The sequence below is a fragment of the Electrophorus electricus genome, chromosome 12, assembly GCF_013358815.1.
Source record: "Electrophorus electricus isolate fEleEle1 chromosome 12, fEleEle1.pri, whole genome shotgun sequence".
In the NCBI taxonomy this organism is placed as follows: domain Eukaryota; kingdom Metazoa; phylum Chordata; class Actinopteri; order Gymnotiformes; family Gymnotidae; genus Electrophorus; species Electrophorus electricus.
In genome coordinates this window covers 5,262,760-5,286,578 of record NC_049546.1, presented here as the reverse complement: position 1 = coordinate 5,286,578, position 23,819 = coordinate 5,262,760, and the positions used below count along the sequence as shown (strand labels likewise).

The 23,819-nt window shown below is 45.4% G+C and overlaps 1 protein-coding gene across 1 annotated transcript in view; it reads right to left on the bottom strand.

Moving 5' to 3' along the window:
• Positions 1–2,611: 2,611 nt before the first annotated feature.
• The window catches only part of elf1 (E74-like ETS transcription factor 1), a 31,404-nt gene continuing 10,196 nt past the window's right edge, over positions 2,612–23,819 (bottom strand). The window contains exons 2-9 of the mRNA XM_027014879.2: positions 9,991–10,469; positions 6,371–6,542; positions 6,099–6,206; positions 5,664–5,804; positions 5,291–5,374; positions 4,531–4,723; positions 4,070–4,429; positions 2,612–3,680 (exon numbers count right to left, since the gene is read on the bottom strand). Coding sequence (XP_026870680.2) covers positions 3,020–3,680; positions 4,070–4,429; positions 4,531–4,723; positions 5,291–5,374; positions 5,664–5,804; positions 6,099–6,206; positions 6,371–6,542; positions 9,991–10,062 — 1,791 coding nt within the window. The 5' untranslated portion in view covers positions 10,063–10,469 and the 3' untranslated portion in view covers positions 2,612–3,019. The remainder of the gene's footprint in view (positions 3,681–4,069; positions 4,430–4,530; positions 4,724–5,290; positions 5,375–5,663; positions 5,805–6,098; positions 6,207–6,370; positions 6,543–9,990; positions 10,470–23,819) is intronic.

Here is a 23,819-nt window from a genome sequence, read left to right as displayed (position 1 = left end):
TTAACAGAGCCGTTATATTTGCAAGTGGAATCTGTATGCTTTTATTATTAAAAATAAATTAATTCGAGAAAATGCATTTTAAAGTAACATGCACTTGTTGGCATTTTTGCCCATACTCTCAGCTGTAGTTGCCTCTAGGGCACTTGTATTCTGTTTGCTGACTGTGTTTTATTTGTCTGTGTATTTACATTGCCAGTCAAATTGAGTGCTCTGTATTCTGCAGCTGTGTGAATAGGAGGTAGGGAGCATACACCAGCTACAGCATAGGCCAGCTGCCAGATGGCTCCATTACACACATACACACACACACACCCAACTAAACACACATTTGTCCATCGCGGCACACACAGAGCTGCAGGTATAAGAACCTCGAATATTTCAGTCTCTGTCAGTCCTTTTTCTTATTTTTGTTTCATTTTAGCTTACATGTCAGTATAGTAGCTGGGTTTAAGAACACGGGCAGTTAAGTTAAATACACAGATGCCGTTTCACTCATGAGTTGATCAATGTATTTTACTGACACCCTCTCATTAATTAATAAGAAAAGACTTTGAAGAACGCAAGCCTGGAAAAAGAACCTCCGTGTCACTTCTCAGCACTCCCAATTCTCAGGAAGATGTCAGAACCCCAGCCGCAGGTCCAACCTGAAAACAAAGATTTCTGTTAATTCACAATACCAGAATCAGAGCAGAACAGAGAGAGGAGGCCAGCCCCCAACCTAGAACAACGTGAAGCCCCTCGTCTGCAGACGTCTGCACAGCTGACCCTTTCGGCGCACCACTTCATTGCCATTGCAATGAAACAAACAAACACGACTTCAGAAGTTTTCATTGAAGCAATTTTTTTTTTTTTTATTAAAATCTTCCTTCTTTAGAAAATAAGCATCTAGTCTATGTTCAACATATGGAAAACAGAAAGCCCCGAGGACACATGAGATGTAGAGGTGAACAAAGCCGGTGAGCTGGCATACATTTACCCCAAAGCCAGTGGCCCTGACCTGTTCTGCTATATGGTGGTGGGGAGGTTAGTTTCACAATGACATCACTGATTGTCATACGAGCAGTGGGTTTCGCCTTGATTGTCAGAGCACAGTCATACTTATTTCCTTCCTCCTTATGCCACAGGCTGAGGTTATTTGCATGAGGCCTGAAGTTTCCAGCTGCAGCTCCGCTCACTACAAATTCAGGACAAACTAGGCCCACGATCAATACAGATACAACATGTATGCCACCTACTCATTTATTAAGGGAGTGCCAGCTATTAAGAGCACCTGCCAAAGAAATCTCAATGTCGGAAAATGATGTGGTGTAATTCATACAATAAAAAAATTAACTGGATGTGAGAGGACTACAAATAAATAAAATTAACAGGCACAACAAGGCATTGACATAGGACTGAACCTGAACAACAAACCGAAAATACATTAAAGGATCTTCTGGAGAACGGATACATGGTTTCTGAAATGGGGTAAAAGTATGTCAGCTTCAGGGCAGACATTGAAACACACAAGATAATGGCTTTAAACATATTGGTACACAGTGACAGAAAAATCTCATAAAGCAACAAATTTTTTAAATATATATATATATATATATATATATATATATATATATATATAGTATATATATATATATATATATATATATATATATATATATATACACACACACACACACACACACACACCCACACACACACACACACACATACACACACACACCCACCCACACCCACACAATTTATCCCCTTATACTGGAAAACTAAAATATGAAACGTGTACCACTTACATGGAATGCTCTGATCTGGAAAATACAACAAAGATTTCTTGGTTGGAATAAGGTTGTATACTGAATGTTCCCACGTTTTTGCATTTTTACAATAAAAAATTAGTTTTTTTTTATACAGAATTTAGAAATTCACAAAATAAATAAAATGTGTGGCCATGAACTGAATCTCGATTTTATATCACATATATACTGTATATTCTTTATTCCATGGCATTCGATTCATATGAACAGGATTGGAGTATAATGGGGAAAATACTCTGCCTTTATAGCAGATAATTTTGGAATATGTCTTTATACTCTCAATAGATGGTAAATATGTACAAACAAGTCTAAATTAACTGTCTCTTGGGACAGGAAATGCCCATTTCCATAGTAACACAATGTTGTAAAACTCTGTGTAATACGGTGCGAAAATATCCTGGCCAAGGCCATGCTAATGGGTTTTGTATGTGAAGCATAATGCACAATCCTATGAGTCCAAAACAACATTGGCCTTCAGCATTTTCCCCCTCACATAACCTAAAATCTAAAAAAAAAAAAAAAAAAAAAAAACACAAGTCTCCTCGCATTCCTGCCATTTCCAAAAGGCACTCTTTCAGTCCAAATCCAAAAGGCCACACTTCTGTTTCTGCATCACACTGAAGCATCCTTATCAGCAAGAAACCACTGGCAAACACTTCCCACCTCTCGGGTTTTGAGAGAATTCATTCTTGAGCCTAACGTCTATGGAATGTTTTTTTTGTTTTTTTTTTGGTTTTGTAGCGACTGTCCATCAACACTTCCCCCAACTTCTTTTGGCCCCTTTTTAAGGGGAGTGTCTTTAAAACCGCAAAAGGCTGTGGAGATGAAACTGATTAAAACAGACATGTCTGAAGTGGCACAAGCGGTGAAACTATCCCTGGTGTGATAAACGGCTGCTCTCTGATTTGGGGGGATGGTGAGGCAGGTGGAATGTGGTACCAGAAAGGCAGCCAATAGAACTCTAGCACACAACTATCCCTTAACATTCAGATTTAGGCACAATATCACAATAAATGTGAGTAAACAATAGTCCTTAGTCTGCCAGCAGTTTTCACTGAATTTATTTAATCATTAGGTGATTGTGTCCACAGTTTTGTGACCTGGTTAACTTCTTAGGTCTCAGAGAGCTCCGGCTTTACCTAGATGAACTGGGAAATAGTGACGAGCATTTCCTCTAACTCTTTGGCTGTGGCCTGAGGCTGAAGGGCGACCTACTCCTTCACCTCCAGCTCCTCCACAGGGGTGAGGCCCTCGCTGGGGCTGCTGGCCAGCTCTGAGCCCATGTCCGAGTGTCCGTTCACCATGTGGCCCAAGCTGGTGGCGCCCACGATCACGGTCCTGTGGCTGAGCTCTGCCACCCCCGCCTCCATCTCTTCCTTGCAGAAGTGCGCAGCCGGTGCAGGGCAGCCGTCAACCAGGGACTGGAGGTACTGTGGGTCCAGGATCTCCTCTTTCACCTGCAGGCCCTGCAGCTCGCTAGGCTTCAGCACGGTGGCGATGACCGTGCCTGGCTGCTGGGCTACCACCGGTTGCCCGCTGGCGTTAAGCGTGACCAGGCGGGTGAGGCCGTTCAGGGAGCCAGCCTGCTGCACCGTGGGGCTGATGACACCGGCGCCGGCCGAGCCCAGGCTGGACACCAGGAGCTGCTGGGTGGTGAGGCTGTCTGTGGTCAGAGAGGCAGTCTGGATGGTCAGCACATCTTTGCTCCCAGGGCTGGAGGAAGGCACTGTGTGCAGGATGACTCGCGGAGGCGAGCCATGGGTGGAGGAGTCCCCATTAGCCAGGACAGAAGAGAAAGGCACAGTCTGCAGGGTGACTGGGGCTCCTCCCTGTGGTCCAGATGTTAGGACAAGGGGAGGCATGTTAATTGTCCTGGAGGGACGAGAGAGACAGACGTACAGATACAGAGAAAGAGAGAATTTACTTGAACAGAAACAACTATCTGCCTGAACCACATTAAATTAAAGAACGTGGAACATCAGTCTGACCTGTCCATAAGTAACGGTTATTGCAAAAATGCCATTTTCCTATCTCACAGACGATGAGGAGTCTTCTTCTCACTATGTAATGTTCCATAGCTATATGAGCAAAATTCTACCTATTTCTCCTTTAAATATCGACAGGAGCATACAAATATACTGAATATACATGTCCAGGCATCAATACATGAATACAAGAGCACAGTACTGCCAATGTACTTCGCATGGTTATGTCTGTTGCATATTCGCATATATGCCTGTGTGGGACTCTGCCTCTCTTACCTCAGAGCCTGTGTGGGAGCAGGGACGGCCGCGCCCTGGTTGGGCTGAAGCACGTGGACCGTCTGCAGTAGTGACTCGCTCTGTTTGCCGTTGGTGCTCTGGTACACCAGGTTGGGACTCTGCTCCCGTTTCAACGACTTTGCGTGCGTGTGGCCCGAGCCCTTCCCCTGGGCGCGCGACGCCCCACGGCCCACACCTCGCCCGTGAGGCGTGGAGCGCTGGCCTCCGTAGACGGGGCCCGAGTCTCCACACTGGCCCTCCTCCTCGTCAATGATCACCAGGTCAGAGGGCATCTCCTTAAACTGGTAAACAAGCCTTTGGCCCTCAACCTTGGCCAGAATGCCCCTCTGGTAGTAATACCTAAAGGAAGAGAACAGGGAAGAAAGCAGGAGGGTCAGGAGGTGCGTTCCCACTCATCTCAGTTTTCCTACAGGGTCGGGACACGCCGACGCTGGGCTTACCTGAGGGCTCTTCCCATGGTCTCGTAGTTCATATCAGGCTTATTCTTGTGTTTGCCCCACAGCTTGGACACAGCCTTGGAGTCCACCAACTTAAAGATGCCCTTCTCTCGTTGCGTCCACTTAATATATTTGGGACAGGTGTTCTTGTCTTGCAGCAGAGCCAGGAGAAACTCCCACAGGTAAATTGTGTTACCTATATTAAGTGAAAGAGGGAGAAAAAGGGATATTTCCAATTCCTCCGTCGACTCATTAAAGTCGAAACTCCTAAAAAGCTAAATGCTCGTCTATAATTCACACCCTATTCAGGGTTTATTTAACAAACGGAATTGGCAGAGGTGCAATTATGGTATTCTTGCCCATAACCTTAATAAATCAATTTCACTCCAGCCTGCACCAGGCCTGGAAATTAACTAGAAAGGCCTGGCAGTAGATTGCTCTTGTTTTCCACACGCTGTGGCCAGAAGTGGGTAAAAACAGCAACCCCGGCAGCAGGGGCTGGACCAAGAGCAGCTTGGCATGTCAGCATGATGTATATGCATGCGGCCGGCCTCCTCTCCGCGCCGGTCCAGGGCCCCGTGTGTAAGGGCCCCTATCAGGATGCCATCGATGTGCCCTCCAGCCCGCTATCACTTTTATTTCCCTCACAAGCAGTCCACTTTGAGAGCACCTCATCAATTAAGCAGCTGTGGTCCAACCCCTCCGGAGCGGCCGAGTATATCTATTGTGAGAGTGCGTGTGAGTTTTTTGTAGTAGGACTTACCTTTGCCCTCTTTGCTCTTTTTCTTCAGCGGGAGAGCGGGATTGGTGATGGGCGAGCAGGATCGCACAGCTCTGGGTTTGCGCACTGCACAGATGAGGAAGCGGGTGTGGTTAACCTCTCTCACCTTTCGAAATTCACATTATATGGATTGGTGCTCTTATAAATGAGCTTAATCTGATACTTCAATTATTTATTATAGAGCTACAATAAACTATCAACTATTAACAACTATTTATCAGATTATTTGATTTCCCTTTTGAAGTGTATGACTTAATTTCTATCTATTATTTAATAACTCTATTATCGTCAGATTAGATACTCCCATTATTGTGGGTCAACATCCTCTAGCGGTAATAGTCTGTAACTGCAGTACTTTTGTTTTTCCTGGGTGGTTTGGAGGGACTCTTCTGAGGAACCTCATCCATGGAAGATTCATCCAGAGAGACGTCCATGCAATCTGGTCGCAGAGATATGTACGTCAGGTCGGTTTCCAGCAGAGATCCGTAACTGTGAACTATATATAAGGGAGGAAACACATAACAGACAAATTAAAACAGTGTATTTGATCTTCAAACCTAATTAGGACATATGCTGATATGACTGTCATGAGGGGAAAAAAAAAAAAAAAAACACCATTATGATAGAAGTTGAAGAAGGAAAGATTTTAATTATGATATCTACTTGTTACGTTTCTACAACAGGAGAAAGTCCCTCTAAGAAAAACCCCTTCAAAAGAGGTTTTTTCTTGAACTCTCCTGCCAAGTCCCTGACCTTTATGGACAAACAGAGCCAGTGAGTCAGAACTTACTCATGCGCTTTTCGTCCAGGATGTTGTTGGGAGACTCCATGTTCAGCAGAGCTTCAGCTGCCTCTATGGTCTCCATGTTATCTTCTCCTCCTGACACGGGAGTCTCCACTAGAGCCAAACGAACGGGAGCTTGCGTTAGACCCATATTTATGTTCCAGCACACAAGGGCATTCTTTACCTGACTGGCTAGCAGAAACCCAGCAGAAGCTAGATGGTTATTCCAATCACATCTGTGGTGTAATGCCTGGGCCAGACAGTGCCAGCAGACTCACCAGACAGGCCTACATCTCCCACCATAATGTTCTCCTCCACGACATCCTGTATTGTGTCTACCATGATGCCATTGGTGACCTCGTCAGCCTCAAGCCCTGAATACACCTGCATGAGGTCAGCAGCAGGTACCTGCTCCACAATCACTGCCGGGAAGACTGATGGATCGTCCAACTGCCAGGGGAAAATGAGCGCACACACACGTACACACACGTGCACACACACCACACACACACACACACACACACACACAAATTAGAAAATATGCACCCGATGGTGTTCGTATTTGATTTACACAGACTGCCTAGTGAGGGCTTTGGATTCCAGTAAGGGATACACTGTACAATAAGGACATTATTCACAGGGCAGACGCAGCCTTGTGTTATATCAATAGAGGTTTGGTGGCTAAATGAAGTAAACAGACAGCCTTGTGATTCCAGTGAAAGATAATCAGGCTGGCTGGGGCTCCGTGCCAATCCTGGGAACTTGTCTCTGGGCCCTTCATTTCCACTGCGGCATTCCTGTGTGTGGGTGCGGTACATAGCAACATGGCACAGGGAGGAAACACAGGAAATAGCTGGTGCTGGACAACAGACCCATAAGGCACTGCACCGCACCCTCCACAGCTGCGTTGCTAAAACTCACCACCAGGCAATGGTTCAAGGCCTGCCTAGCTTCTTCCTCCCCATCTTCTTTCTCGCTAGTGTTGTTCTGTCTTCCTTCCTTTCTATCATTCATTTTTACAGAATGGACAGGCTTCTGTAGGACGAGTCAGTGGAGTCCATTGCCCTGCATGTTCCCTTTGCTTCAGTCAGCAAAGCTTGTGCGCTCGCACGCGCTCGCACGCGCTCGCGTTTGTCTGTCCAGCAGAATCTCTTAGTCAGCCTCCAGTAGGATGTGAGACAGCGTTTTCCATTAGCTCTTGGGCAGATAGTTTATGAATGAAAATGAATGGAATGAATCCTTCAGGAGCGATTGCCTTTAAGAAGATTGTTGACATTTCCTATGCCAGTACAACAGCTGAGTGTAGGAGATGAGGTTAATATAGGCTTAAGCCCTGTATGGCGATCAAGAGGATGTTAAGTGACTACATTACTTTCTGATAAGCAGCCAGCAATATGTCCTCATGAAATAAAAGTACACACTTGCCTTAAACCACCAGAAGGTGGCGGCAGAGAGCAAACCAAGAGCCTAAACACAGGCTAAAACAATGTCTGTTTATTGGAAACTTGTGAAAATATGAATAGATTGGTACAGTTGAGCATGGGAGATCCATCAGAATGCTGTATCCCACTCCCATATCTATTAATGGAAGGCTCACGCACAATGACTAAAGGCTCTTGGCTGGAATCTCAGTGTTTTTTCCTTGTCCTCGTCTCAGCACAAGTCACTATTGTTATGGCATCTTCCACAGGAATTTGAGGTGTTTGCATCTCCAGAATTGAGGCCAAGGCCAGAAACATTCAATTGCTACAGATTAACAGAGCCTCCAAACCACTACTACAGATCACTGCACGCACGCATGCACACATGCACGCACAAACACACGTCTGTGTCACATAACTAGGTGTCCAGCTACAAGAATTTAAGGCTGATCTCAGTGCGCTGATGTGAGGCATGGGGGAGTCCTAGTGTGTGAGCTTCTGAGAATACTTCATTACACATCTACATTCTGGCATGGCCTTGTCCTCAACCCTCCCAGTCCTCCCCTTCTTCTAGCTAGGGACATAATGCTTTAAAAAAATAAATAAATAAATATATAAATAAATAAACCTTCCCTTTTCGGTTACATCGGAGCGAAGACAAACCTCTGATCCCATTCGTGGACGGAGCGTGTGAGACAGCGTCTCCCCTCTACCCTTGGCAGACAAGGTTATCTAAAGCAGATAGATGGGCGCCATTGACATTCTTTATGGCAGAACTGATGTGATGACGTGAAGGCCCGAGCCAATGGGTGGGGCATTCTCATCTATTATTAGATAGGACTGTGTGGCTTCGAACTACTCATCTGATGAGCACGTTTTGATTGTTAAGTTTATGATTAAACTTTACAGACCTAGTTTCTACATGTGCCTTTCAGTAGGCCCGCTTCCCTCATCACTGCAGTCGACCACGTTTCAAAAAGGGAAATATGAGATAAACATCGGCCATTTGCATAGCCAAGTTCCCTGTTCGTCAGCCTGAGCAAATGTTCCCCTCATCTGAACAATCTTCTGCTTCAGCTGACAATAAATGCTTAACCGTCGTGCTCACCTCACCTGCTAACACTGCTCAACGTGCCCCCGTTTAAGCCAGGGCTACATTGAGATTGCCCCCGCTGGTCCTCAGGCTGGTACAACATCGTTTTGGCTGTCATTAATTGATGTCTTTACTTACTGTTGTAATTAATGGCTGCAAAACTCAATCCACCCTGGCTGATGCTTAGAGCTCAGACAGCTGGACATGTACATGCATATAAATCGGCATATACATGCACGCACGCAGACACACACGCGCACGCACACACGCATGCACACAAGCACGCACACACGCAAGCAAGCACACACAAGTACACACAGTCTTATACCAACAAACATACACGAAAACACAACTCTATTGTTATCACTGGGAGTTCAAACGATATTTGAGAAGTGCAAGGGGCCGCCTGGTAGGACACCCAATGTGTTCGCTTGCAGTAACCCAGTAAGAACGTACAGGGAGGGACAGAGATGCTGATGTTATTTCAGAACAATAGTAGAGCTCTGGGTGGAACATGTCCTCGCTTCCACACACCACCTCCCAACAGGTCAGGCTGGTTAGGCCTGAAATCCACCTCCAACTCGCAGTCCGCAGAACCGAGCAAAGAGAGTGCTGTCACACTGCAACCAATCGTGACACACTTTAGACAGAGACACACACATACACGCACGCACAGACATGCAGGCATGCAAATGCAAAGGCTAAACGCAGCAGGCACACAAACAGCAGACCCGGAGCAGGCTCCACCTTCCAAGAGGAGCCGGTTCAAATGTACACAAATATTCTCAGCCTGCTTGTCTAGTTAAGCTTGGCAGCTTAACGGATGAAATGAATTCATATAAAGTGCAAAATCTGCTTTAAAACACTAAAGGTTAAACTGGGCAATATTTTGAGCACATGATTCAGCAGAAATTTGGAGTCGACCCTAAACTGGTTAAGCTGAAAAAACGTCACGTTTTCACATGGACCGCAGATGCTACATTTATTTCAGGGAGAGCTTCCGTTCACGCATGCACCCGCGCACGCACACAAACGCCCATTCTCACACTTCCCATTTGAGTTCTGCTAGAATGCCCCCCCCCGGTTACGATCAGCAAAGCTGGCATCAAAGGCTGGACACTCAACCAACCCCACCCCCAAAGAGAACTCAGCACTTCTCCATTCTAAAACAATCCACTCTGGAGAGCAGCACAACAAAAATGCACAAACTGACCTCCACGAAAGGAAATAAAATGCAAATGCTAAAGATGAGTTCTACCATGTATTCTGCATATATGTTATATAACTAAATGTTCTGATACTGGAATATGTTCTTAGCCTGCGGTGAAAACTGGTGTACACTCGTTTGGCTTAGGAACACGGGCGTGTGTGTGGTGTTGGCTACCTGGTTGATTTCATCCATCCCATTGCTGGCAAACTCAAAGACGAGCTCGTTGGGCTGGACCGCAGTGGTCATGGTGCAGCCGTGGGTGGGGGTGGGGGCGCGGAGGGGAGGGGAGGACTCAGACTGACAGGCGGAGGGTTCCCGTCTCTCCAGAGACTCCCCAAAGCGCTCCACTCTCCACACCACACCTGGTACAGGAAGCGTTCGAAGGAAGGCGCACAGCTGAGGTAATTTTGCCACCTTCACGAAACCAGATGCAAGAGGGTATGATGTCGGGGGGGGTAAGGGGATGGGGGTGGGGGAAGGGCTGTAGACAGGTTCCCTTTTTGTCTTTTTGCACCCTTTCCCTCTCTGTCTGTCTCTGTCTTCTTTCGCCCCGGTTGCCCTTCAAGAAGGGGGCCGGCGTTCGGCGCGGTGCGAGGGCTCGTCTCTTTCTCTCAGGCTCAGTGCCACTCCAGCTGCGTCTGGGGCATCGGCACCTACAGGACGGGAAGAGGACAGACAAAGAGAAAGGGAATTTCACATCAGCCCTGGGTGCTCTGACTCCAAACGGGCCACCCCGCGGTCCCTCGCGGGAGCGGCGGAGAGCGACGCTTCGGCGGTACCGGCCAGCGGCAGAAGCTCCTCGGCTCACTACGTCGACCGTGCGTCTGCTCGCCAGAGGCTAGAGGTTCTGAGGATGTCTGGCTAGGCCACAGCTAAACAAACGAGTGGAAAAAACATACCCTGCTTTCCAGTGACGCGTCCATCGGCCTGTGTCGCCGTCACACACACGCCATCACCCGTTTATCATAACGGCCTGAAACGAGATTTTAACTTCCTCTACCATTATGGGATTATTGAGGGTGCTATTGACTGGCCCCATGTTTGGGTTAAGAGAAGCTGGAGTTCCCATACCCATTATTAATTGAGTCATACAGGCAGCAATTCTGTTTCCAAGTCGCACATTCACACATTAAGGCTCAGTGGTAACAAACAGCCCTCCCCTACTTGTCTTAGGGAGCTGGAGGGAGATGCGATCGGTCTCATCACAGGGACTCTCAGGATAAGGAAAACAGGAGGCTGTTTAACAAGTAACCCAAGCAGAGGATGTAGTGCAACCAAAAACGCGTTCTTCCAAAAGTACACATACTCCTCAAATCATTCCGACACTCTCTCCCCCGAAGGCACCGGTACCCTTCCCAGGCAGCGGGAAGGTGGGACCAGGGAGTAGGCTTGGCCGGAGTCGGGTGGGTAGGGGGAGGCACCTCTATGGCCACTGGAGAGTCCTCCATGGCAGGGTGGGGTTTGTTTGCTTTGGAACAGACAGAGGGGGTAGAGGGCGCAGCTCAGACAGGGCCAGGTACAGTACAGGGCTGGAGGGCAGCGAGACAGTTCCCCCAACCCCCTACTCCCACTCCACAAGGTCATAGAGAGCATATGACTGGACTACACCGCCACTGCGGGGTTTGGTGGGGGGGGGGGGGGTCGTCTAGGCCCAAGGAGCACTAACCTATCATTAGCCTTCACCAGAATGAATCCCCCAAAAGCAAGTCACTGTTCCCACGGCTACATCTGGAGCTGGCTGCTTGTTTCTACTGGCTTGTGCAGCTCATATGCTTATAAAGCTCTTCCTACTACATGGAAATTGTGTATTGCAAAAAAAGTATTATGCAACATCTTCCCCCCCAAAAAAAAAACACCTTTGGGGCTATAAAATGGTCTTCTTCCCTGCAGCATGTCACATGTGCAATGCATGGTAATGAAGAATGGAATTTACAAATGTTTGGAGTACAACCTTCAGCAAAGGATATGCAGTCATTGCTAATGCACTACTCTTGGAGCCTCTTAGTAAAGGGGAGCACACAAACAAACAGCCACAGACTTCCCCCAGTCTCTCTGCCTGCTAGGACACCACTGACCCCTGGGCAGCCTCCACATCCAGTGCCAGTTGTCAGAAACTGGAACCAGTTTAGCCTTGCATCATTTAACACAGGCTTAGAACCCAGCCCATCTCAAACTTTCACTTCTTCTTTCCTTTTGTTGTTGCTTCCAGTAATCAGAAGTGAAAACCAAGCATGGAACAGCAGTAGGCGTCACAGCCAGCCATCAGAAGGCAAGGCGTGTCAGCTCTGTTCGGCCACACAGGCTCTTCAACACTCTGCTGACATGCTTTGAAATACATGCATCATTCACACCTGAACTTTATCTGCTGGCAAAGGAAAGTATTGACTATTCAAATTGACTGAAAAGTTTTGTAGACAGAAAGACTGATGTGTTTCTGATTAGCATACGTGTTAGTAATGATATGACACGCGTGGTTGTGAACACGCATTTGCGCATATTACTGCTCCTCCTACTACTTCACAGCTATGAACAAGAGCGGCAAAGTGGCAGCGTTCAGCCGGTGGTCTCCGCTGCCGCCGCACCAGCCTGTGATCGCATCCCAATCACATGACAACAGCAGCCTATGAATGCATCCCGTGCACATGACAACGGCAGCCTTGTTATAGGCCACAGGCAGGTTCCCAGGCGGAGGGCCAAGCAGGACTGCAGCACGTCATCAGGGCCAACCAGGAGGGAGAGGCTACAAGCCTGCTGGAGACTTACTCAACATGCAGGACTCTGGTGAGCAAACAGTCTCCAGGGTGGGGCTCTAATAGAGAGCCTTAGAGGCTACAGGCCACATTACACATGCACAAATGGGGGGTGGGTCATGTGACAAGTCTAACGTGGCACTTTTAGAAATCTGATTCCCTGTCCTAATCCCCTTCCCCACCAAAGACATGCAGACTTCCCAATAGGGCTCCCGTGCTCAAGCACAATGCAGGGCAGGTAGCAGAAGTCATACTAATAACCGCAGTGGCTCAAGGAACAACAGTCAAATTGAAACTGGGTTTATGAAGAAATGTTTTTCCTCCAAAAGAACCCTCTGCCAACTCCCCCCCCCCACGTCCCCACTTAACCTCCTCTGCTGAGCTCATTGTTGACCATGAAAGGAGGCGATTTAAGTCAATCGACTCACAAAAACATGAGTCACTCTTCCAGAAGAATTCCAACATGGAACGAGCACATTCAGGAATCGAGATTGAGACAAACCTAATCAGTGGTAAGAAATTCGATTCGATATGTGGCATGATAGTCAGCTGATGTCACGAACAGAAGGCCTGAAGCAGAGAGATTGGTAAGACTCCCATATATGGGGAATGACATCATGGCCACAGTGAAGTAAGCTGTTTTGGAGAAAAACAGTTCTTGGATGACTCTCTGAATAGCATGGGAGAAAAGGGGTTTTTTTTTTGTTGTTGTTTTTTTGGTTTTTTACAGTGTATGAGAGCATGTGAGAGGGCATGAGAGAGAGAGACGAAACAAGTGAAAGACGGTGTGCAAGCCAGCATGAGGGGAGGGGAGAGAGAGAGAGAGAGAGAGAGAGAGAGAGAGAGAGAGAGAGAGAGAGAGAGAGAGAGAGAGAGAGAGAGAGAGAGAGAGAGAGAGAGAGAGAGAGAGAGAGAGAGAGAGAGAGGAGAGAGAGAGAGAGCCCAAGCAAGAGTACAAAAGGCTTATAACTGTTTTTATGTATGTGTGATGGTTGCAATGCTGACATCTCAAATGTAAATTTGTCATATCAATAAAGCAAATATTGAACTTGAGAGACAGCAAGAGAGAGGGAAAGAGTAAGAAAGGGAGAAGATGAGAGTGGAGGCCACAGAGGTTTTTCCAGCCTGGCTTAGACACGAGACTGGTATTCCTGGCATTTCAGGACACGTTCTGTCTCCGAGCACAGGTCTGGGACGAGGAATGTTCCCAAAAAGACATAAATCAGGCTCCGGACACACCCACCCTACACACTCCAGACTCCAGACTATAGCGTTAGAAACCACACCTCATCTCCACTCCTTATAGAATGAAACCACCAATGACGTCCAGTCAGTGATGGACTGAGAGAACAAGAGAGAGAAAGGGGAAAGAGAGAGATAATAGGAGAAACGGGGAGACAGAAGTTTTAGCTAGCAACAGAGGGAGAGGGAGAGAAAGAAAGAAAAACGGAAGGAGAGAGCGCAAATGGAACACTTTCTATCAGCATGTAGAACAAAGCTTCTGTTACAAGGTCATCAGCCTCATGTCAGCTGAACATGGCTGTTTTTGCCCAGTTCCTGTGAGGATGTGACTCAGGCCTCAGCAGTCAGCATGAGGCACTCCTAAGGCATGATAGTGAACACAGGCCCAGAAGGCACTCAACAGACTCTAAAGGCTGGGTCCTGAGCTTCTGTTTTCTGCTGTTTTCAGCTGAGCTTCCGTTTTCTGGCAGCTGGGGCCACCTAACCGCAATAATAGTTTAATATACTCACACATTTTTCAGTTGTCTTAAAATAGCCAGTTAGGTGGAAATTTAGCTCTGTCAGAGGCAGTGACTGATTAAAGCAAATAGGAAAAAGGTGCACAAAAAAAAAATAAAAGTGACCACAGCCACCTCACCCTGCCCTTAAAGCAAAAAAAGTATATTATACAAAGCACAGAAAGGTTACAAATCTGAGAAGCAGGCGCTTTGCTAACTCAACAGATCGAGCGATCTGCAGTTAACGAGTCGCCTCTGAGCGCAGTGAGAAAGGCTCTCCGGAAACTCACACCGTGAGCTAAAGCATCTCTCGCCTCACGTGCCAGCTTCCCGAGCCTGGCCACTCCACGCTAGAAGAAACAAAAGCACCAGCATGCCAAAGCACTTTTCAAAATTACAGTGCAACGTACACTGGAGTTGCCACAGCAAGGGGTTAAAAAAAGGCCCTGGGGCATCCTCTAATGGGTTTCCAGCTGTGGTGGCTGAGAGCTGAACGAAGACCAAAAAAACAAACAAAAAACCCAAACGCGATGGACAAAACAAAGTGCCCTGAGAAACAGCGCTAATAAACAGGACATTGCAAAAGCTCCCCTCCTCTGTCAGTCCCCACAGTGTTGAGACAAAGGGGTCAAGAGAAACCAAGCACAAGACTCTGAATGGAATTTAGGAAGAATGGAATTTAATCTGATCTCTCGCGACTCTTGTACTTTTCCACTGTACCTCCAGGCACTCGGAGCGCAGTACTGAGGTGTGGGCCCCCCAACACCCACCTGAGAGGGGGGTCGTTATCACTCCTCTCACGTCAGCCGGGCCCATGGCGAGCTGCAGGACCGCAGGTATATGGGGGGTGGGGCAAGGCTGAACACACCATGAGCTAAGAACCACCAAAAGGCAGAGTCAGACACCTAAAAAGCCCCAACCCTCCCCTCTTTGTGGGGAGGTATAGCTTGATGGTGCTACTTCAGTAGAGCAGGTACGCACACGTTTCATTCCCCATCAAGTTTATTTTAGGTGAATTGAATCATCCAAAAATGTCCACTATACTACGTTATCAAACATGTAATGTTTTTTTTCAGTCAGAAAGAATCAATAAGACCATCTTCTTCTGCTGTCCTCCTAGACTGTGAGGCTCCATTTTGAACTTCAGCTTGTTCGGCTGCTATAGAAGACCACAAGCTTCAGCAAACAAGCACCGCGGTGTGTGAGACCGACAGAGAGTGGGTGGGGTTGAGAGGGAGAGAGTTAAAACAGATGCTGATAAATTTGAAAGAAAGAGGACAGCCACAAACTGACCTGCGAATCTTGCAGTGACAGGAAATGCATCACTGAGCAAAGGGTTTCTTGCTACTTCCTGACTGTTAGACCACAGAACGAACACTTCTCTCTCACTGTGAGAATGGAAACTTCTCTTCCACTCCCCTGCTCTGTGCTGCTAACTTTGAGGTTTTCAGTCATTACTACTCCTAAATGCTTCCATCTAGCTGATGCTCTCTAGCTGATAATGACTCCTTTCAGGACTGCCTGAAAAGTCTCTAAAGATTGGTAAAGGAAATACTGATGTCACAGTGTCTATAAAGAGAGAGAGAGAGAGACAGACTTTCCACCAACTGGTGATCTTGTATTGTACAGCTTTTAAAAGTAAACACCCACATGGTGTCTAGAAGCCCCCTTGTTCTAGTGACGTGAAACCCCCCCCCCCCCATCTCCACCCAAGCTCAAAGCCCACTACCCTTCAGCGGTTTCATTCATCTTCTGAGGAAACTTTCAATAGAATCCTCTAATTTCTTTAATATAAATCTTTTCTGTCAGTTCAATAAAGTGACATTAATGACCAAAGCTACAGACAGGCAACCAACAGTGTATATTAATAGTAAAATGTTGCAATGTTCAATGTTCAGCAGTGAAATGCAGCTTTGGAGTCTATAAGCTATATACACCATGGGCTTACAGGCTGAGCCTGAATACTGAGAAACAGATCAAAAGGAACAGAGCACAGTTAACTTCTACTCACTTCCTCTCTCTCATCTCACCAAGGTTAGATCTCCCACTCCAGAACACGTAGCTACTTCCTCTAAATGGATAACATGTCTTCATTCAGTGTTGTAAAAAGAAAAAACAAACAAAAAAAAGCAAAAAAAAAAATAAAAAAATACTCCAAAATGCACAATGGTAAAAAGTACAATGGCTTTTTTTCTGCATTGCTATCAAATATTAGTAAATAACTTAATATGTCTTACCAGTAGCAACTCAGCCATCAACTCAAGGAATGTGAACTCTATATTAGTTGACTGTGTGGTAAAGAACTAGACTTAACAGTACTCATAGTAATCTGCTTCTACTGTGTGGCAACGGGCCGCACGCCACAGATAGGAAGAGCTTTCTGAGTTGTGAAAACATGACAGGAAATTGCTGCAGAATACTAAGAAGATGTGTTCTCCAATTTGGCAAAAAGCAAGATTCAGGACATGCAGGACTACATAATAAAAGTCACAATAGCAGTGTTTATAGTTATCAACTTCAAATGTTGTTTGGTATAAGAGATCAAACCATGTTCTGTAAAATGTCGCCCAAATGCCGTCTATCTGTTAAAAAACATCTTATAGGTTTTCTAGCAATATAATTGGTTTCTTGTAATATAACTATATGATACTTTTCTGAATGCGTTTCTCCCCCTTACAAAATGTAAAAGTGCAAAGAATATGAAGATAATGAAGGCAAAGGCAAAAAAAAAATAATAAAAAATTTGCATCAGTGCTGCATCCAACATCCTAAGCATATATTTAGCACTTTCTTTTAAATATCTTAGATATCGGTCTGAAAATGGTGTTTAGATTTCTGTGAAGGCACAGTTCAAGTGCATGATGACACTAGATGAGCAAAGTTTACCCTTCCATGTTAACATCTGTCTGACCAATTAGCATGGACTACATCAAAAGTTACAGCAGACAACCGCAAGGTTTAATAATCAGACTCTAGCCACTGTCCTTTGTTACACTGCATTGCTCCTTTACTCTTCACCAGAAGATCTCATGATTGCAGATGTTCTAATGGCAGTACATGCAGACACTGAAACGCTGCACAAGCACCTCTCATTAAGTCCTTTTAGTCGTCTTCGTTCTGTGTCTGCGTGGTCGCGTAGTTGCTAATGTGAAACAGCGCCACCCCCTCCATCTTGACTCGCCTCTCACGGACGTGTTTACAGCCAGGCCAACGCCAACATGTTACAGCACATGTCTCCTGAAGGGGCGGGGGGGGGGGGGGGGGGGGGGGGGGGGGGGGGGGGGGTGCTCTGAACATACCAGGAAACATGCCTGCCTCACGCCCACGTATTCCAACTTTGCTGGAGATAAAAACTCCACCATGAGATTCCTGCATTGTAAAACATAGTCAGGCTGAAGTCAAATGACCTGGGCTTTTTTTCTTTTTTAAAAACGACCGACAGCTCGCATTTAGCATTAAAAGGGTGACCATGTGCGGAGAGAACCTTTCCAGCTTCAAAGTTCATCTTTATTGAAGCTGATGAATGAAGATGTGACAAATTGAACGTCATTAGGGATGCCTCACGGTCATGCCCCCACACTTCGTTTGGGGCGATATGAGGTCACACCAGCAGAACATTTTTAAATGGTTGCCTGGAATCAGTAGAGGAAATCTCCTGGTTGTTACTGAGAGGCGGTTACAGAGAAACTCCACGGAAGGTGGTGGGGCGGCTTGAGTCGGCCGCAAAGTGCCGAGTGCATTCCGAACAGGTCTGGACACAAGCTACGCGAGGTGGCCCTGCGCATCCACCAACAAGCTGCACTGGGGATGCTACTGTTCTCATAGGTTCATGTGACACTGTTCAAGTACATACCACACATATTTTGAAGTGATTCCAGTTCTTACACAAATTCCAAAAGTGTGTCAAAAGCATTCAGATAGATCACCATAAAACAATTTCAAGTAGTCAACTTTGCCTTTATATACTTTTTATGGTTATTTTCTGTGTAGTTCTAAATATAAGCTAATAGACAGCATTTCTCTAATGCCCTGGCCGTAGGCTACTGGAGCTACCAGGACCTTATTCTCTGCCTTTATCTAAATTATCTGTACAATAAACCCTCCACAAATTAAAGCTAGGTCATTCTCTGCTTACATAAGTCTGACACACCTCAGATCAGACTACTTCATAAAATGCTTCGAGACTGGCAAAACCAAATAAAATGACCAAAAAAGACTTTCAAAGTCTTTCATTTTCTTTGGGGTCCTCACACATGTAGGACACAGAAAATGTGTTCATTATGCTGAGTCACTGTAGGACCAAGGTCTGGAGCATACAGCGAAAGTGTGATCACCTGTGTAAATTACTCCATTTTATCTAAAGTAGTAGGGAGAAAGCATAATACTCATATCCATAATTTTTGTTCTTTATCAGGGATCAAAACTCAAGAAAGTAATCTCAAAAGTCATGACAGTGACCTACAAATCCACATGTAACTGTGGTGTCATTCCAAACCACCACAGCAGTCATGAAATTACAGACATCAGCAGAGCGATTTGTACTGCACACAATAATAAATGACCATCGTCAATAAATCACAATAAACTTCTCATGTAAGTCATTAAGATTAAAAACAATTCTTGCTGCTTAAAAATTAAAAAATCCTACTGTGTAGCGAAGGTTTCTGTTCAATTTAATTGAATTTGTAAATATTTGTATTTCTATAAGTCATTTAATTAGTACTACTAAAACAAAAATAAGCAGCATACAATCAACTGAACCTGTAGGAGCCCTTATTACACTATTTAACTGCTTCCATAAATCATGTGACAGCATGAAAAATGAGCTCATGAGAAACTGGATACGGGTATCACCTGCGCCTTTAATGAAACTGGCCAGAAAGAAACAGATCTACAAGGCAATCACTGACAAACACTGGGACAATAAAACACCACAATGAAGTCGCGGCCCCGTTTCTACCATCATCCAAGCTGTCCGAGCTTCTAACATCAAACCGAGCTTCCTATACAAGCAATATTATGAGATTCGGGGGGGGAAGCTTTGTGCACATGACTCCCAGGGGCCATGTGGGAGGATGGTTCATCTCCATTTTTCTGTCCTGAGTATTTCACTTTGTGAACCATATACACAGTATATGGTGGTGGGGGGTTGGCACAGGCCGGTATTTGCGGAGAGATATCAGGTCCAGCAGAGCGCATCAAAGGCTCCCAATGGCACACAGATGGGAAAGACCAACATTCTACCATCATATATGTCAAACCAATCTGTTTTGCCTGAAGCTGCCTGCTTGACTTACACTCCATGTTACTGAACTGAATTGAGAATATACTTTATCCACTAGGTTCATACTGAAAGCAGCATGCTAACATGGTGCAGAGAGCTACTAATTAAAATATACCAACAAGGTACTGAAGTGTGCAGATAAAACGTCTCTTGAGAACTGTGGAAAACACGATGGCAAATATAACCAAGGAGGGGCTGCTGCTTAGGAACAGGATAAGGAGGGAGCGTTTTCAACCATGGAGCACATTTTATTCAATGTGTTGGAAGGGACAGCGCGCACCTGCTAACCTCACCAGAGGAAGACCACCAAAAGCTTCAGGAACCCACTCAGTGACCTGGGCACCTCTACACTGCCAGTCTCAGTGGTAAGTCGGGAAACGCGAGATGCTGCGCTGAGCTGGCAAATCTGGCACCATTATTCAAGCTGATAGGATAACAGCCCAACAGTTGGCCTTATTCACAGTAGCACCCCCACTAAATTTAACAATCTTAACCTATTAAAAAAAAAAAGAAAAAGGAGCAGTTCCATTAAGCTTCAAGACTGAAAATAATGGTTCCCTTTTAATGACAGCGCTGCCACAGAGGTGGAGGTGGAGCACAATGACGGCGGACAAAGTTCCCCACAATTTTCAAAGGCATTCAACTGCTCTGGCAATTTTCCAGAGCTTTCCTAGAACAATGTTGTTTACCACCCACTATTTTTTTTTTCTCTCAAAAGAAGTTCTAGTCAACCGAAGGAATGTTTGCAACATGTTCGTTGTAATGCTGATGTGGGATAACAGGTCTCTGACTTCTGACTTTATCCAAGTACAGTATCAGGGATTGAAATGAAGTAACATTTAAGGGCTGCCTTAATACTTTGGCAGAGAATGAATGGCCTGCCCTCGGTGATGCAGTTTTCCAAATGCATTGGTACTACACATCAATACAAGGAGTTGGGTTGTAGTGGGTTGCAGAAAAAAAAAGGCTAATTTCAGTGTTAGCCTCTAGTCAGTCTCTTCCGTTTTAATAATTTTAAGACATTTGGTCTCTATAACTAAATTGCAAACACAGTCATTACCAAGTATAAATATTTATTGACATTTTGGAAATGTTCTGGACAAGTAGTACACTATAAAATTTGATTAAGCTTACTCACATGTTTTATGGAATCATAAATTCATCTTAAACTGTTAAAGGCAATAGTACTGAAATCTTACACACCTGACCGTATTACAATGTTCTTAAATGGACTCATTTTTGTAAGACTACAAACTGCAAAACAGAGGCCCATTTACTTTCTTATGTTGTCTTACATTTGTATGTATGGATATGCTTACTACATTAATGTTTCAATCAAAACAGCAGTCTTTAAATCACAAAGCATTTTTTTTATTTAGTGGTTTTCATAAATGAAGTGAAAATGACAGTTCTCTTCATCAGAAATTCACACTCTGTCCTGACCATGTTTTTTTTTTTTGGAGCATGACACTTGTGGTTTAATGTTCTATAAAGCACACTCCCCCACAAAGATCCTGGTTGCAATGCTATTTATGTGTTATTCTAAATACTTAACACTATCTGAAGGTGTTCACAAGACCTTACATGCACTGTTTGATCCCTTGAGAACAGCTTTCGTGTATAATAAATTCAAGCTAACCCTGATCTGTTGCATGGTTGGGAGGCAATGTAGCGTTCTGGTGATAGCTGGTGTTATGTTTGTCCCTGTGTTAAACCTACGGATAAAAACTTCACATGGTGTGCATCTTAAGCCCCAGGCACACACACCTGTACATCTAAAATCATGGAAAGTCTTCAAACACCCTGTCTGGATAAAAGCCACTATCAGCATCCAAAACTGCAAAACTCAAGACTCAACTGGTGGCTGTACAGCAAATGAGAGATTGCATCATCCTTCAGGGGAAAAAAGCAGCAAGCAATCCAAATTACAGCGCTAATTCACAGATGAACCTTTTGTGGCAAGTGGTCCAAAATACAACCAGAGGCCTGTCTGAGAGGTTCTGATTCACCCACAAGGAGACCATATGCATTTGTTAACTGTTCCTAGCTGTTTTTCAAGGTGGTTGTATTTCTTATGACTTTGTCATAAGGTACAAGGCAACGTGATGCTTCTATGACTAATATAAGCCATGTACTCTGAGAAGTGCAGCAAGCGGTGTGGTTTGCATGGGAAGTGGTCTAACATGTTAGCCACCTCCTAAAATGTGACGTCTCGCTCATATCTTATGAAACGCACCGATGATGAGTGCAAAGATATCATCCACCAAGGCGTCTTAGGAGTAATTTGAAGAAGAAAACCCTGCCGGTTGCTCCACACGTCGACAATGCTTTGGCCTTTATGAAAGAATAAGCAAAGCTACAAAAACCTTGCCTCTTCGGTTTTCCTTTCAATACTACCTAACTATTCTAAAGGCACCACAACCTGAGTCCTAGAAAAAGTGCTGGGAATGTGTGCCTGTCCTGGTTCCTCTGTGCCAAGCTTGTAAAGGTGCCAGTAGTATCAAACCAATCCCATACTTGTCCTAACCCCACCCTTCCACCTACTCTTTGCTGCATTACCTTAAAGTGTTATCAAAAGTAAGCTGCAACCTGATATTCCAACAATAAAATCCCTCTTCCACAAAACAGGCAGTCTTTATCAGCCTGGGGGAAGGAGAGGAGGTAAACACTCCCTGGACCAGGGCTGCCAGGGCAACGATCGACCCCATTCACTGGCCAGCTGGAGAGCTATAAACTGGCAGATTGCCCTGTAAAACTCAGGGCAAAAGATAGGGGTATAGCGGGTGAGTGTGAGCAGTGTGTAGCCTCCTTAAACAAAAGGTCAGCCGCAACATGTGGATACAGGCCGTTTCTCCCGCTAAATCTGGAACCATGGATTGTACAGTCTGTGTGGACATTCAGAGCTTTTGAAAATGTTTTGTTCAAATGACATTACCAACCATCCTTGCACATTTGTGTCTTTGTTTGAACAAGTTGTTATAGGGGACCAGACTAGGGAAAACAGTCAAACTCCAGTTGTTGGTGAAGATGTCAGCAGAGTCATTCCTCAAATACTATAGGCGCATTCAGATGTTGCACAAATATAGATAAATCCCCTTGCTCTGAATAGGAACGTGCATCTTCGTCTAGTATTCCTGCTACCTAAGTGCTGGGGTGTGCCAGTCTGAGCTTGTTAGCAGTATTCAGACAGTTGCAACACTGAGAAAGGGCATTGCTCAATACAGCTGAGGAGAACATTATGGAAACGTGATGCAAATCTCCCACAGGAACAAGCAGCACATACACAAAGGGAGTCTGCCCAGCTACCCACCAGACGGCTTGACTGCACTCACTTCAATCAAATCCACTCGATCGCAAGAGGATTATTAACATATTGCAATAATGCCATTTTCCATCTAATACTCAAGTTGTCTCTTTTTGCTCATCAGTCATCTCTACCAGACCATGTTTAATCCCAAGATTTCAGAAAATCCCATTTCTGATGAGTGCAAAATAGTTCAGTATGCAAGCCCACTGAACGCAGAAGGTACCAAACATGCATCAAAATGATCTGAAAACAATGACAGAAGACCATCCTTTCCTGAAGAGGAAATCCTTTCAACTGGACCGTCAATTCAGCAGGTCTCTCCGAGTTTCATAAATCTTCCAAACCTATGCCGAACCGTTCAAACCATCACACAATACGCACAAATGAAATGCCAACAGACCACCGTGCAGGACATAAACTGACGCACTGCCTCACATATGGATCCTCATCCATCCATGACAGCCAGCCACACAATACCAGCACAGGAAAGGGAGACAAATAGCATTTCTCAGACCCTGCCATGTGCTACGCCGGACCAGCCGGAGCAGTGCAAAACCCACCCCTCCTGCTCAACAGGCCCTAATGATCCAATTACAGGCAGGGACTTGTTGATGACTCTTTGTGCTGGGAGCCAACCTGACACTACTGCCCACCCCACCCAGTGTGACAGAAACTCAGCCCCAAAAAGAAACGCCACACAAAGCCATTCTCAGCTGCAGGGCCTGTGTTTCGCTTCTGCCTGATTTCAGGTACTGCAGCTCATTTACAATACAAATCAGACAAGAATGGGTGGGGGACTTGACTCAAGAATTGTGCCCATGCAGACTCCTAAACCTACAGGAGTTTTAATAAGACAACAGGGCAATCAGAGGTGACACTACAGTTGCTCAAAACACGTCACGCCATGCGTGGGGATGTAGACT